The sequence below is a fragment of the Gallus gallus genome, chromosome 8 (assembly GCF_016699485.2).
Source record: "Gallus gallus isolate bGalGal1 chromosome 8, bGalGal1.mat.broiler.GRCg7b, whole genome shotgun sequence".
Classification (NCBI taxonomy): domain Eukaryota; kingdom Metazoa; phylum Chordata; class Aves; order Galliformes; family Phasianidae; genus Gallus; species Gallus gallus.
This window is the reverse complement of record NC_052539.1, coordinates 28877313-28892604: the sequence shown is the minus strand read 5'-3', so window position 1 is coordinate 28892604 and position 15292 is coordinate 28877313. Positions and strand designations below refer to the sequence as shown.

The window sequence follows — 15292 nt, the reverse complement described above, 5'->3', positions numbered from 1 at the left end:
GAGCAGTGATACAAAGAAGCACAGCTTTGTTGCCATTGTGCTTTTTGCCTTTGTTTGTTTGTTTTGAAGACTGCAAAATTTCCTTTTACTGCTCATCTTGCCAGGCCTCATCCACAGCCCCTCTGAAGACAACGTAAAGATTTCGACATCAGTTTAATTTGAATCAAGCTTCAATGACCAATGGAAGATGAAACCCTTCTCTGGTGTACCGAGCAGTGCCAAGCAGTGAGCACATGACCCTGCTCATGTTTGGTGCATCTGCTCCCTCCAAATGGCCAGCAGCCCTGCACGGACACGGGGTTTGCTCCATGCCCACCACTGCCCAATGGCATCAGCGTAGCCACATGCATGGGTGGGACACGGCTGGGACTCAGCCCTGTTCCCTGGTGCTGGGGAACAGAAGGGTCGGGTGAGGGAGCAGCGAAACAATGCCTGATGGGCAGGAGGAAGAGCAGCCCCCAGCTGTGTGCCCACATGCTGCGTCTGCTGGGCTCTGGGGGTGGCTGTTGGCTGTGTCAGGTCTTGGAGGTAGGGTTGCTCCTTGTCGTTCCTGTCACTCAAGCACCTGTAAAACGCATCATTAAGCATTTCTTTCTGCTGCCTATTATTCACTCTGTGTTATTTTCTGTGACTTCTTTTCCCCCATGAAACAATTACTTCTGGATTTTAAGCTTTCCTCTCATCTTAGTGCCGGAGGTTTTAAATTCAGGAAGCACAAATGGCACCACAGCCTGTGATTCTGTGATCTGCCATCATGCAATAATCCTTTGGGCAGAGCTGTGGGAGAGGCACAGCCTGGGGAGCCCTGCAGTGCCCGCACTGTGCGGGATGGGACTGCGGGCTGCTCAGGGTCTGCTCCTTCCCTGCAGCTCCAGGTGCTCCCATGGCTCTTCAGTTAACCCATGTTCAGAGCACACCTGGGGGAGTTCTCCTGAATGGGAAGGAGAGAAGCACAAAAGAGATGTTGGGCCACATCTAGAAACACAGGGGCTGTGCTGAGCTCTTAATACAGGTTGTGTGTTTGCGTGTAGTGCTTAGGCAGACGTACACGTCAAGACCCCACTGAATTCAATAGGTTTTGATAACCCTTCAAGAAGAGATGGCAAAAATAAGGGATTGATGCACAGTGTTTGCCTGAAATGGTGCCCCAGCCCAGAGATGTTTCTGCTGGGAGGAGGGCTTTGTCAAACCACGGAGTTGGGAACAGAACAGGAGGGCTGCTGCTTGTTAGAGAAAGGGAAGTCTGTGGGATGCTGGAAGAGCACCTTCATTATCTACAGCATGAGTAATATTGCTTTGCTTGGGAAGATTTGTTGCTTTATTGGGAAGGTGCAATACATCTACACAAAGTGAATACAGCAACAGTGCTTGTGTTTGGCTTTCTGCAAACTGAAAGAGATCTTAGGAAACCTGTTCTCTTACCTGAAAGGCTCTCTCTTAACACACCAGAGAGCAATTTTGCTTATAAAAGAACGCGTTGGGATGCCAAATTAAAGGCTGATGGAAATAAATAAAAGACTTTTTTTTGACATTTACAATTAATGCCACAAAAATGTTAGTTTAATCAGACAATGTGGTTAATCACAAAGGTGAAATTGAAAGTTGCCAGCCCTGAATGCTTGTGTAAAAGTTAATAAATTCAGCTCTTAATCATTATGCACACGCTAGTTATAATAATTTACTGCCCATACCAAATCCTTATAAGCATTGTAATTAAATATAAAATGCACATTAGAATTATAATGAGTAATTAGGGCAACATAACTAATATGCATAAAAGTCCCGAAGCTCATTAAAATGGTAAAAGATGAAACCTGTTGTAGTGAGGGGTCTGCGGATCCTCTGTGCCTGCCTGAATGCCAGCCTGTTTCACGCATTGTTGTTGCTGTTCCTTCAGACATTTAAAAGGAAAGGGAAAATATTTGGGTAGGAAACCAGACTCTGCAGAGCACTGCAACATTTCTGGATGGAGCATAAGTTGCGGAGTTGGCTTTCACAGCCCAAAGGCCGATTCATGCACGCGTGTTGGTGGCAGCAGCCGAGCGGTGCAGTTGTAGCGGGGTGAGTGAGGTGATGGCTGCTCGTGGAGGTACTGGGAGGGAGCTGGAGCACCAGGGGCACTCGGCACTGCTGTGTCAGGCTTTAATGTGAGTGCTTTGCACAGCTTGGGTTGTGGCACTGAAACAAAAGGGGATGTGCGCAGCCCGGGTGTGTGGGGGCACTCACTGCCACGTTGGTGACCCCAACATCACCAGCAGGTCCCCGAAGTGCAGACACCCCACACTGTGCTCCTGCCCTGCCCAGGCCTCCTTCTGCTGCTCCTGAGCAGGAAGGAAAAGACAAATGCCAACCACAGATCCCATGGGGACTCTTGCATGACTCCCAACTCAGGGCAGCTCCCCCACAGCAGTACTCTGCCCCTGAGACAGGGTGCTCCTCATTGCTCACCTGTGTGCTTATTGCCATCTACAGCGCTCCCAAAGTGTGCCTGCATTGTGTAGTTTATTCTAGAAGAAGGAAAATATCCTGACAGTGAAAAATAAGACAGAATGGTGATTCTAAGCTTTCTGTCTGTTCACATCAGCATTAGCTAGGGATTTCCCAGAGCAAACATTATCAGCTGTTACTTTCCCTTCTCCTGACCTCCCAGAAAGCAGAGGTCGGGCTCCTCTGGGAGGGCAGCAGGGACACGGCGTCCCACCTGGCAGCTCATGGCTGCTGGCAGAGCTCGTAGACATGAGAGGGTTTGCAGTGCACATGCAGAAATGTGAGCTGGGATTTTCTGTTGGGATTCCATCCAGCTGCTGACTGTGGTAGATTTGGATAGTTTGTGGTTGAAATGCTGAGCTGTCAGCAGCTCAAACCACACTTTTGGTTCAAGAAAGCCTTCTGGATGTACTGACTCTGTATCCTGCCCTGCTCCCTCTCCCAGGATTTCTCTCTGGTACCCAGGCTGGAGGCGTCTGCGTGGAGCAGGGCAACCCTGGAGGTTCTCAGGGGCACCAGGCCGTGCCACAGAAAGCACAGAATCCCAGAGCCATGCAGGCTGGAAGGGACCTCTGGAGCTCCCCCAGCCCAGCCCCCGCAGCACTTCCCTACAGCAGATGCACACAAAGCATCCAGGCGGGTTTGGATCTCTCCAGAGGAAACCCCCCGCCACCACTCTGGGCTCTGTGCCAGGGCTCTGCCACCCACACAGTGAAGTTTTCCCTGATGTCCAGATGGAACTTGCTGGGCACCATGGAACAGAGCCCTGACCCCTACCCTTCAGATGTAAATCAGCACTGATCAGATCCTCTTCAGCCTTCTCCTGCACAGGCGCAGAGCCCCATGGCTCTCAGCCTGTCCCCATGAGGAGGTGCTCCAGGCCACCACCATCTCTGCACCCTCCACTGGGCTCTCCAGCAGTCCCCCATCTGCCTGGCACTGGGGAGCCCTGCATTGTGTGCAGGGCTCCAGCTGTGCAGAGCGGAAGCGGAGCACCTCCTTGCCCTACTGGCCACACTCCATGCAATACATCCCCAGGGTCTCATTGGCCTTCTTGACCACCAGGGCACACTGCTGGCTGATGGTCACCCTATTTGCCACCAGCTCCTTCTCCATATTTCTCCTTTCCAGAAGCTCAGCCCTGTACCTGTACATCCCCAGGGACAATGTTGAAAGAAGCATTATGGTAAGGCAGGGAGGCAGGACATCCCCCAAAAGGCCACACGCAGACTGTGCAGGGCAACCTCTGCCCCGCTTGGCAGGGTCGCCCATCACCTGTCTCAGTGTGGGTGTGCTGTGCTGGGCACTGTGGGATGCTGCCATGGGGTGGTGGGCACAGCTGTGTGGCAGCCAACATTCTGCACCTTCATACACACCTCACAGCAACATCTGCAAAATTGCTTGGGAAAAAAAACCAATGGATTTTTATTTATAAGTTCTGTGTTTGGGTTTTTATAGCGTTTTATGATGCGCATAAATTGTTGTTTAAAAACAGAAAATGTAAACGAAATTCCAGGGGGAAGGCAATTGTTGTTCAGCCCTAACTTTGATAATCTCCTTCTCAAGGAGTTCGCTGTCTTCTGCTTTCAGCTGGCAGTTGCCTTTCGCTGTCAACTGGGAGAGTCCGCTACAGATTCTTGGTTTTATTTATATCCGCAGTGCTGAGCTTGAATTGTTTATTCCCCTTTACTGTTTTCACTGTTTAGGAAGACAGAATTTAAATTAAAATTTAAAGAAGCAAACCTGTACCGATGTAGTGGTGGGGCAGCCTTGCAGTGCTGTGTGGCTGTGACTGAGTCCTGGCTGCACAGTATGTGTGTTCTTTGGTGCCCAAAGCAGCCCCAGTGCCCTGAGCACAGTGCTGCTGCAAGGACCCAATGCAGGGCAGTGCTGGTGATGGTCCTCACCTTGGGGCCACAGAATCACAGAGTGGCCCGGGTTGGAAGGGACCTCAAGGATCACGAAGCTCCAACTCCCCACCACAGGCAGGGCAGCCAACCTCCATATCTAATATCAGACCAGGCTGCCCGGGGCCCCATCCAACCTGGACTTGAACACTTCCAGGGATGGAAGGGGCATCCACAGCCTCTCTGGGCAGCTGTTCCAGCACCTCACCACTCTCATAGTAAAGAACTTCTTCCTGACATCCAACCTAAATCTTCCCTCCTTCAACATAAAACCATTTCCTTTGTCCTGCCATTATCCACCCTTTCAAAGAGTTGAGGCCATGCCTTGCCTGACCACGACAGCCATGCTTCATATTGAGTAACTGAGAGAAACGGATTGAAAAGCCAGGCTGTTCACTGCCGGATTAATATTCTCCGTGTCTCAGTTACGTTTCTGCACCAGAAACACAGATCTGTGTCAGTCTGCTGTGTGGGATCATTTTTGCAGTGCCGGAAGAAAACACGGTTGAATGTGACTCAAGCTGGAAGCCACGCGCCAGGCTGAGTAACGTAGAGAGCGCTGAGGAGAAGCTGAGTTTGGCCGTCTTCGGATTTGTATGCAAATGTCTATTTTACAATTTTTTTTTCAGTTGCCCCCACAATTCAGGAACTTAAATCCAGCGGAGTGATGCTCGGAGGGAACGGCCTCATCCGGTGCGAAGGCGCGGGCGTTCCTGCCCCGGTCTTTGAGTGGTACAGAGGAGAGAGGAAGTAAGTACCTGCCTGCGCTGCGAGCTGCAGAGCTGCCCAGGGGGACTCGTGGAGTTTTCTTTCAGCCTTTGTTTCTGTGCTGTAGATGAGGCATAATAGGACTGTCCGCAGCGGGGCTGTGATGGTGGTAATTGCCATAATGAGCCGACGGTTTAAAGATGCTTTAGTAATTACGGCCTTTGAAGTAGAACAGCCAGAAAATGTCCACTGGAAAAGTCTAATAAAAAGAGATTGTTTTTAAGAATATGGGTTTTTTAAGCCATCTCCGCAGGTTTCCTAAGGTGGGTTTCAGGGGTGGCTCATGAAGGGGCCTTGCAGCCCAGCCCAGCTCAGTGCCCACAGCCCTTGCACAGCAGCAGCACTTCTCTGCAGGAGCTCCCAGACTGAGCCCAGAAACCTCAGTGTGTGCCCCGGTGTTCACATCCAGCTCTGCTTCTGCGTCTGTAGTGCTTGTTAAAGGTCACAGACATCTCTATAGGATTGGTTCCAAATAGGAGATTTTGCTTTACTCTCTCACCTCATTGAGGATCCTGATTCTGTAAAGTTTAAACGTTGGTGCAGGAAAAGTGGCTGCTGTCCTGGTAGAAGCTCTGCAGGTACACCCTCTAGCTGCTGGAATGTTCTGGCTTCTGAGCACTGGGTTTCTCATCAGCTCTAAGATCCCATTACACGTGGGAGCTGACATGAGAATATTAATGACCATATTTCATAGGGAACCATCTGTCAGCTCATTTCTCACTGGCCAGCTGCTCCCCTTCGGAGCGCTGCTCTCCCTCCTTCCTGACTTCCCGCAGCAGTCGCAATCACTGCACTCTGACCATAGATCAAAGCATGCTTGAAAACAGCATAATCAACCTTTACGACATGTAACAGCACAGGCTTTCCCTCTGTTGGAGAAATTCATGTACATCCTATTTCCAAAGGAGCACGTCATATTGTACATATGTCGGGGAGGAGCTGTAGCAGAAAAAACTGTTGGAGCACGGGTTTTAATATAGACCATGGCACTCTGGATTCAATTAGCCATTTCCAGCGTGACAATCACCTCTATTTATAAAAGTCACCAATTCCCTTCTTCTTGAGTGCATTCAGTGTCACAAGAGCAGCGGGAAAGGATAAGCAGAGCATTTCAGGACACGGAAGTTGTGCCTTCTGTTTTCCATTTCAGTTGCTGTATCACCTGAGGCTTGCTATAATCAGCAAGACAAGCACTGTCCTATTGTGTCTCATTGCTCAAATATTCTGTTAAATCTAATGGTACATCATCGTTTGTCCAAGAGCTGTTAGCAGACTCACTAAACACACATGGCCTCAGAGGGACTGGAAGCCTCCAAAGCACCGCTCCCAGCACAGGGCTGCACACACATTGTTCATTCCCAATCCCGGGATCATCTCATCGTAAAAGAGTCAGTAAAACTAAAAATAAGACCAGCCACAGACTGTGACCAGCTCCACCTACGAGGTGTTTGCAGGACTGATCCTCCCTCCTCACCAGGCTTGCAGCAGTCACTGCTCAGTAACTCTCCTGCCATGCCCGCAGGAAGCTGTGCTGCTTTGGGAACACCAAGCTCAGGGCTGAACACTGCTTGGGGAAAGCAGGAGGGGAACGCAGAGCACTGCCTATCATCCCGTGGGTGTGCAGACCCCACAGCCCTGGAGAGCCCGCATGAGCTGAGGATCAGCTGAGAGAATGCACTGGTTCAGTCTGGAGAAAAAGAGGACCCAAGGGGACGTTATGGGTCTCTACAGCTCCTAGCAGGAGGTTGGGGTGAGGGGGTGTCAGCTCCCAGGGAACAGCGATAGGACGGGAGGTGATGGCCTCACGCTGTGCCAGGGCAGGGCAGGCTGGGTATTAAGAGAAATCTCTTCTCCAAAGGGCATTCACAGGGCTGCTGTGGTGGCACCCAGGAAGGGAGCTGGGGAAGGAGCCAGCATAGGGACTGCCCTTGAGCATAGGAGCCAGCATGTGCTGTCATAGGGACTGTCCCTTTGGCTTCTGAGCAGGAGACGAAGCATCACATGCATCACATTAAAAGGGACTGGGTGAAAAGTTAGTAAAAGCTTCTTAAAATTATGATGGCATTTGGCTTCTAAAGCCGCAGAGGGATTCCCTGCGGAGGGGAGGAGGCTTCGCTGTGCTGACTCCGGTATCTGAAACTCACAACTGCTCAAGTATGCTGTGTTACAGGGCTGTGAAGAGCTGCATCTCAGAAATTAAACAGCCACGGGGAAAAAGCCCAAAAGCCACTCATCTAAAAATATTAATTTTCTTATACTTGATAAAGCAAACAAGACCTACATTTGAAATAACAAAACTCATTATAATGGCTTAATATATTACAATAGTGTGAAGTTATTCAAATATGAAACCAAAGGTAGGAACCCCCCGGGGCTGGCACCGACACATGGTGTTCTCTCCATGCATAGGCATAGTCTGCAAAAAAGGAGATTTCATTTCCATGTACTGCTCATGGTATGGAGCAGTGGAGTAAGGAGATGTGTAGGGTGGCTGCACATGAGTGAAGATGCTGCTGTGGTCTGAAATGGAGCTCCACACAGGTAGTAAATGCTGCGTGCAGTCAGTGAGCTGGGCAGGCCTGCGGTTGTTGACTCAGAAGTGAAAGCATCACTTTGTTCCTACAGCAGCAAATGGAGGTCTTGCAGGTGCTGAGTGTATGGTGACCAAAGCTGACCATGGGCTCTGGCAGCCGCGTGGCTCTGCGCTGTGTCCCCAGGCATGGCACAGTGTCATGGGAAACACAAGGAATACTCTGTGAGCAATCAGCTATAGCTGGCACTATAATAACACGGGTACTGTTCCCATGTGACAAGATGTGGTTTGCATACAACAACAACATTTAAACTGATCATCTTCCCCTGTGCCAGAGCAGTGGTATTTCCGACATGGCCTGGAAGCAGCTGAAAGCTGCACAGTCTGTATGGGACAGGGCCATGGAAAGCTCAGCTCAGGGAAAGGGAGCCCAGTGCAAACTGTTGTGTTTGAGCATCTGCTGCATTCTGTTACCTGATTGCTGTTCAAGTTGCTGTCTCAGGATGCAGTGCTGTGGTAGCACACCCTTCCTAATTGCAACTGCAGTTCGTTGCTATAGAGGTCTGTAAAATAAATTGTGGTCACCATCCTAATTAGTCTATTTCTTAGCTATGTAATCCCAAACTACAACCAGTTAGAGGTGCACAGGGTTATGAGCAATCACCAGATTGTGAAAAACAACCTCTGAATGATTTACTGTAATAGTCAGAAGTGGGCTCAGTGTCTTTAGAACAACGCTCTATCTCCATGCCCTGGCCTACTGCTCACCCACAGCCTTCCCTGCCCCTGGTGCAGCGGTGGGGCCATGCAGGCAGGCACTGGAGGTGCTGCTTCCAGTCCAGCCATGATCCAAACTGCCCGAGGCTGCTCCCCTCACACCTCCAGTGCTGCCAGCTGCCTCCCAAAGCAGCCCCACTGATAAGCTTGTTCAGCAGGACCACGTGCAAACTGATTACTGTGCTATCAGCTCTATCTGTTAAAAACAGAAATCAAAAAGGCTATTGCTTATGGTATATAAGTTATAGACTTTTTTTTTTCTTACCTTCTAGACTGATCAGTGGTCAACAAGGAATAACTATTAAAAATTATAGCACGAGATCACTTCTTACTGTTACCAATGTGACAGAAGAGCACTTTGGCAACTATACCTGTGTTGCTGCCAACAAGCTTGGGATGACCAATGCCAGCCTGCCTCTCAACCGTAAGTAACGTAGATGTGTGACAAGTGTTCGTGCTCGTTTGTTTCCACATGCCTGGGTTCAAAAGCAGAAAGATGTCAGCGTGCTTTTTCTTTTCCTTGTCTTTTTCACAAGGCACACAAATACCATTACACTCCTCAACAGTGGGAAATAACACACCTGGTTGTTTCTTCTGTGCTGCAGAATGGTTTCTGTTTTGGAAGTGATGCCACAGCAACGAATTATGGATGTACAAAAAGACACACGAGGGCTCAGCCTGCTTTGTGGCACGGACACTTAACATGGCACAACCTTTCTGTACTGGCTGGCCAAGGCAGCACTGTGAGCACCATTCAGAACTCCTTGGGAGGTCTCCAAGGGGCACTCCGAGCTGCAGCCCAGCAGCACTGCATGCCCCAGGCTGCACACACCGGGTGGTGGGGTGAGCTGAGGGGACGTGCTGTGAAGTCCTTTGATGAAGACAGTAGCCACTGGGGTAGGCAAAGCAGAGCGCTGAGATACTCTAACATGAAGCTTACATAAAATGGGTCTCGAATGTCCTACTTGAAAGATATTTATAGCCGTGACTTCATCGTATTTCACATTTTTTGACTCTCCAGCCATCTGTTAGTGGCATCCAAAGATGTTCATAGCTGAACTTCCGTGGTAATCTGCCTGTTTGTATAGCGATAATACTGAAAGACATGCATGAAGATATTCCTTAGTGGAAATCGGAGTGCAGGTTTTCATCTCCTTCAATCCTAGGGTTATTACCTTGTAACCACAAAGCTTCGTTCTTGCTGTGCTTCCCCTGTGTCGGTGTTATCGGGATATTGAAACCACCACCACAGACGTGTAATGCGCAGAAGGCAGCGTGAGGTCTTTCCTTCTGTTCCATTTCAGATTTGAGCAATCATTAACAAAGTGAACACAATGCAAAAAGTGAGAACAGAGGAATATTATACCAGAAGCAAGTGGTATTTGGTGTGTGTGCAGCTCAGAGAAAGTAAAGAGGAGGTTTGGGTTAATTTGGTACAAAGCAGTTCTTTTGCTGCCAGGATTCCATCAGCTTTCTTTGCTGGGGTGATAAGTGCCACGTGCCCACTGTTACAATGCACTGAGTGCAGAGGGTGAACAGCTCAGGTAAGTGCCAAGTGCATGGTGAGAAACAACAGCAGGTGTTCTCTGTAGTGAAAGGGGTGGGATGTGGGAAGTGAGAGGAAGTGCTGAAATGTGGGTCTGATTCTGACCGCTCCATTGAGATGTGGGGGAGCTGCTGAGGTGTGTCTGAAAGGCTGAGATGGAGGGATCTGTTTTGTGCTGCAATCTTTTTGATTCTAACCAAAACAAGGAGAGGTTCCCAAAGGGTGATCTGGATTTCAGTTGGGAATTAAGAGCATTTGACTTGGGAGGGGGCGCTTATCCTTCTTCAGAGTCTGCATTAATATCACCTGGAAAGAGTTTCTCTTTTTTTTTATATAAAAGAGAAAAAAAAAGTCTCCCAGGGTTACAACCTATTAGACATGGATTCCCTGATACTACAGAGGGGATTTTCTCTCGTGAAACCCTGCTTGCATTTTATTTTGTTAGCAGCTGTAAAATGGACAAACTGAGACGTGGGAAAAATACAGAGCAGTAGCGGCTCCAATGACGTAACGAATGGCAGTTTGGTAGTTATTCATGTCCATGCCCATCCTATCATCTAAATGCATGGGGTTCTGGCACTACTCCTGTCCGGTGGCAGAGTGTACACATACAGGATCCCCCAGCAGTGTGTGATGAGCTGTGTTGGACGGTCCCATCCTGCCATCTATGGGCCTAATTCATCACATGCGTAGTGCTGCCCGTCTTGGCTTTTCCCAGAATATTTGGTACTTAAGAAGAATGTATTCTTTTCCTGTAAGTAAGGCATGGACCTGCTGATTCGTGAAATCCAATTTCTGTAGAAAACTCATTATGGTATGGACTGAGGGTATGAGGTTTCATTTACCAATGGAGAATGGAGTAATAATTAAGCAGATCTCGCTTTTAAATTGGTGCAATTTTAATTCAAGACAAAAGGCAATTTCCTGCAGATAAATTTGCAAGGCCACCATGAGGGGGGTGAGCCATCATTAACCTCTGGCAGCGAGGTGAGCTCATTCAGCTGTCACTCTGAGAAGCAGCCAGAGGTGAGGTGCTGGTCAGTGCTGCTGCCGGAGCAGAAATGTCCCCAAGGGAACGTGCCATGTCCCCATGCTGCCCCTCCATGTCCCTGCACATGGGACCAGGGCTGGAGTGCTGGTCTTTATCAAAACTGCGTCACACCGGGAGGTTGTCTCCTCTGCCTGAGCACTTGTTGCATTACAGCAGGACACAGGGTGGCTGCTGAAATCCCATGTTTTCAATCTGAATGTAGATTTAATCTATACATCTGTAGGAACTGTAAATCTGCTTAGAAAGAGGCTGTTCACAAGGGCATAAAATTCCCAACAACGTGTGATCTCTGTGTCTCTACAAGATAAGACACCCACGAAAGTCTGGATTGATGCAAGCCATCACCTTACAGAAGATAGATGAAAATCATTGTGTCTCAAGCAGATAGGTATCTGATTATTCTCAGATAGGTAAAGGCATTATTTTGTTTGTATTTTAAAAGCACATCTCCTAGGCACTCCTGAGTGCTTTTTATGAGTGCTATAAACAGCTCACCTGGGAGGGGATACCTTCTTAAGAAAGCTTGCAATAGAGGAGAAGCACCCGTGCCCATCACTGGCAGCTGCCCTGGAAATGATGCCCTTCGGTGGCTGCCTTTGTACCCCACAGGTGCTGCTGAGCTTTGGGAGGATGTGGCTTATTCAGAAATCAGAAGTATCGTCAGTAGTTGTTCTGAAATGTAAATAGCCGTGAAGAGCTGCAGCAAAGGTCAACAGTGATGTTAGGAAGGGGAAGGAGAGCACAGCAAGGCGTGTGAGGGATGTGGCAGTATTTTCTGTGCTAATGTAATTGTTGCAGCTAAACAGAACTACCTTATTGCATAAGCATCCAACTGTGAGCTTACCAGTAGTGCAACATGGTTATGATCTTGTCTCAAAGAGTTTGCATGCCAGGAAGCATCAGACCGTGCCTCCATTTACATGTGTTCGTTGCATTGTATGCTGGTTCCTACAGAAAGATTCCTAATCAAACTCTTATGCCAATATTTTAATTGAGTTTCATGTCTGAAGTGCAAAAATTAATATTCTTCCCAAATTTTAAGTTAACTCTTTGTAAACAGTACATTGCATGGAACAATATATGTGTTCCTCAGGAAAGCTGGTGTAGCATTGGATGTGTCTACTGGGACACTGAAGATCCAGGAGCACTGAGGGTATCTGCAGAGCAGTACAGTGGTCTTTCTACTCCACATCAACTAAATGAAACTAATATTGAGACAGACAACAATTTTCCCTGGTAATTTCCTGGAAGCCTGACTCATGGATCTGCAAACCTTCCCCCTCCTGCTGCCCCAAGCCGTAACAATGAGGGACAGCAGGGATGTATGGGATTCAGGGGTCCTCACAGTCATTTCGCTGAGAGCATGGCTGTGGCCACAATGCCTTTTGCCACTGCTGGCAGCTGTGGGACCTGCTTCCCACTGCCCCAACTGTTTATATGCAGTTGAATGGCATATAAGTAAAACCGAATGCTTTCTTTACATCACAAATATGCCCAAGGAACTGGTGTCACAAAGCAGTGCTGAGACAGGGAGCCCAGCAGAGTTAGTGATACAGCACCTTGAATTTGTATACTCACACTGAATGAGATAAATGGCCAAATCTTCCATTTATGTTAGTCATAATAATTCTGTTATACGCTGAGCATGAGACCCTTCCATAAGAATGCTGACTGCTGCTCCAGGTAGCAATTACTGAGAGCTGAGGAGAAGTGTTCCAGGTATCCACTCTCCAGGTTGAGCTTTATTCTGAATGATATGACAATAAGTGACTGAGATGGAACAAGGTGGGAATAACCGCTCTGAGAAAGATCAGCAACATATGTTTCTCCTTGACATTTTGAGGCCTAAGAACATGTTTGTGTCTGAGGGGGAGCAATTTATGTTAATCTTTATTATGGTTCCTTACAGCAGTTGCCTTTTGTGTTAGTTTTTGTGAAGTTTGTGTTCGTACTCTTAAATTGTGTAGCTGTAACCATATGTTTTAGATACATATTTCTACTGCAATATGATAATCCAGAGAGGCTGAAGCATGTCTACGAGCATGTCTAGCAGCAAATCTAAACTTTCATTCTAAGTATCAGCTAATTATGGTGATCAAAGCATTCGTAGTCATCTATGGAAGTCCCCTACAGTGCACCCCGATGAGGGAGGGGAGCATGGGAGGCTCCTTCTGAACCGGTGTTCCTTTTAGTGATACAGAAGGGGTAGGAAATCTTGCAGTAAATTAACATATGAGAAAAAGTGAAAAATCCAAAGTGGAACATGCGTAACAAATGGGGTGAAAATGAGAAGTGTTATAAATACTGACATAAATACATTGTGTGACTCAATCTGGTATGCAGGCTGCAGGCTTGGTCTCAGAACGGTGGGGGAGGTTTGTGGAGCGCTGGTAGGAGACAAAGGATGAAAAATTCCCATGTCAGGAGAAGGAAAATGAGTGCTTCTTCATTAAAATATACTGCTAAATGGAGAGCCACTTTATGTAACGTGTTGCTCAGGCCAAAAGTATGGGACTTTGAGAAAGAATCAGCTATTGATCAAGAATATCAAGAATATTCATGAAAATCATAGAATGGATTATCAACTCCAGACGTCAGCACTGTGTGCTTGCAGCTCTTTGGGTGAAAGCCTGAATCCCACTCGTAGTACCCGATGAGAGCTTCTCTCTTCGTTTTGTGTTACTTCTTGTCAACAGCGACACAAACAGCCTTGGTCTGACAGAGGGATGATTTGCCGACTAAATTCTGGGTTATTGAACAGCAGCAGTTGCTTGAAACCAATGTTTATCTGAAAAAAAATTAGTTGCATCTATCATGCCATGTGTTCTCTAATAAGATTACTAAAAATAATAGACACGGATAATCTTCACCACATTTATTTACATTTCCCTGAAAGCTGCTACACAGTCCCAGGCATCCAAACACTTTGTGGAATGAAGAAAATCAGAAGGAAATAGCTTTATTATTATTATTATTTTGCTGCAGGAGAGCTAACAACAGATTCTGAGGTTTAAACCCCTTTTGGTGAGCCCACACCATGAGCAACAGCTGCCCCCTGTGGTCTGCCCCCTACGAGGTGAAATGCCGAGGTGTCCCAATAAGCCTCTAAGAGTGAAGGAGAAAATACCAAATCTTGTGAAGTAATTGCACCTCAAAGTAAAACACACCACAGTATTGACATAATCACAGAATCATAGAATGGCCTGGGTTGAAAAGGACCACAATGTCCATCCAGTCCCAACCCCCTGCTATGTGCAGGGTCACCAACCGCCAGCCCAGGCTGCCCAGAGACACATCCAGCCTGGCCTTGAATGCCTGCAGGGATGGGGCATCCACAGCCTCCTTGGGCAACCTGTTCAGTGCGTCACCACTCTCTGAGTGAGCAGTGTATAGCTTTTATTTATTTAGCCAGTGAAATATGCATGGGGTACCAGTCCCTTCTCTCTGCTGGTGCTGCTGTGGGGCTTTCTTCAGTGCTGCCCCTCCGTGGGTAAATGCCCTTCAGAGTGGAGAAGCTGTGGGGTGAGGAAACAACAAAGTTTTCCCTGAATCTATAGAGAATATAATGCTTATATAAAGATCTTTTCCATCCCTGGTGATTCTGTGATTCTATGATGCAGTGCTTTTAAAATTACCGTTTTACAGCTAAGGACAGTTATGTGCACATTGTCATCTCCATTTTTGCTGCAAGGAAATACATCATTCTTCTTAACCTGGAGCTGAGCTTGAAATGTAAGTTCATAGAATCATAGAATCACCAAGGTTGGAAAAGACTCCAAGCTCATCCAGTCCAACTGCCCACCTACCACCAGTATTTCCTACTGAACCTTGTCCCTCAGTACAACATCTAAATGGTTGTGCAACACCTCCAGAGACAGTGACTCCACCACCTCCCTGGGCAGCCCCATCCAGTGCCCAACAGCTCTTTCGGTGTTTCCTGATTACAGCATGGAGTCATCACACGCAGAGTATGAACCTTCTGAAATAGGAGGTAAATGTGAATGCCTGAGTGGGTGACATTTGGTAGCAAATAGCCCTTCTTGCAGGACAACCACACACTGTCCCTGTCTGTTTATACCGGGGGGGGAACGGCTGTTTATGAGGGTGGATAGTGATAGGACAAGGGGAATGGTTTTAAACTGAAACAGGAGAGGTTTAGGTTGGATATTAGGAGGAAGTTTTTCACCCAGAGGGTGATGACGCACTGAACAGGTTGCCCAAGG

The 15292-nt window shown here is 47.8% G+C and overlaps 1 protein-coding gene across 3 annotated transcripts in view; it reads left to right on the top strand.

Annotated features, from left to right (window-relative positions):
* The window catches only part of NEGR1 (neuronal growth regulator 1), a 185082-nt gene that overhangs the window by 123054 nt on the left and 46736 nt on the right, over nucleotides 1-15292 (top strand). For all 3 annotated transcript variants that reach the window (NM_204856.2, XM_040704504.2, XM_025152755.3), the window contains exons 5-6: nucleotides 5024-5144; nucleotides 8745-8896. In NM_204856.2, the coding sequence (NP_990187.1) occupies nucleotides 5024-5144; nucleotides 8745-8896 (273 nt within the window). The remainder of the gene's footprint in view (nucleotides 1-5023; nucleotides 5145-8744; nucleotides 8897-15292) is intronic.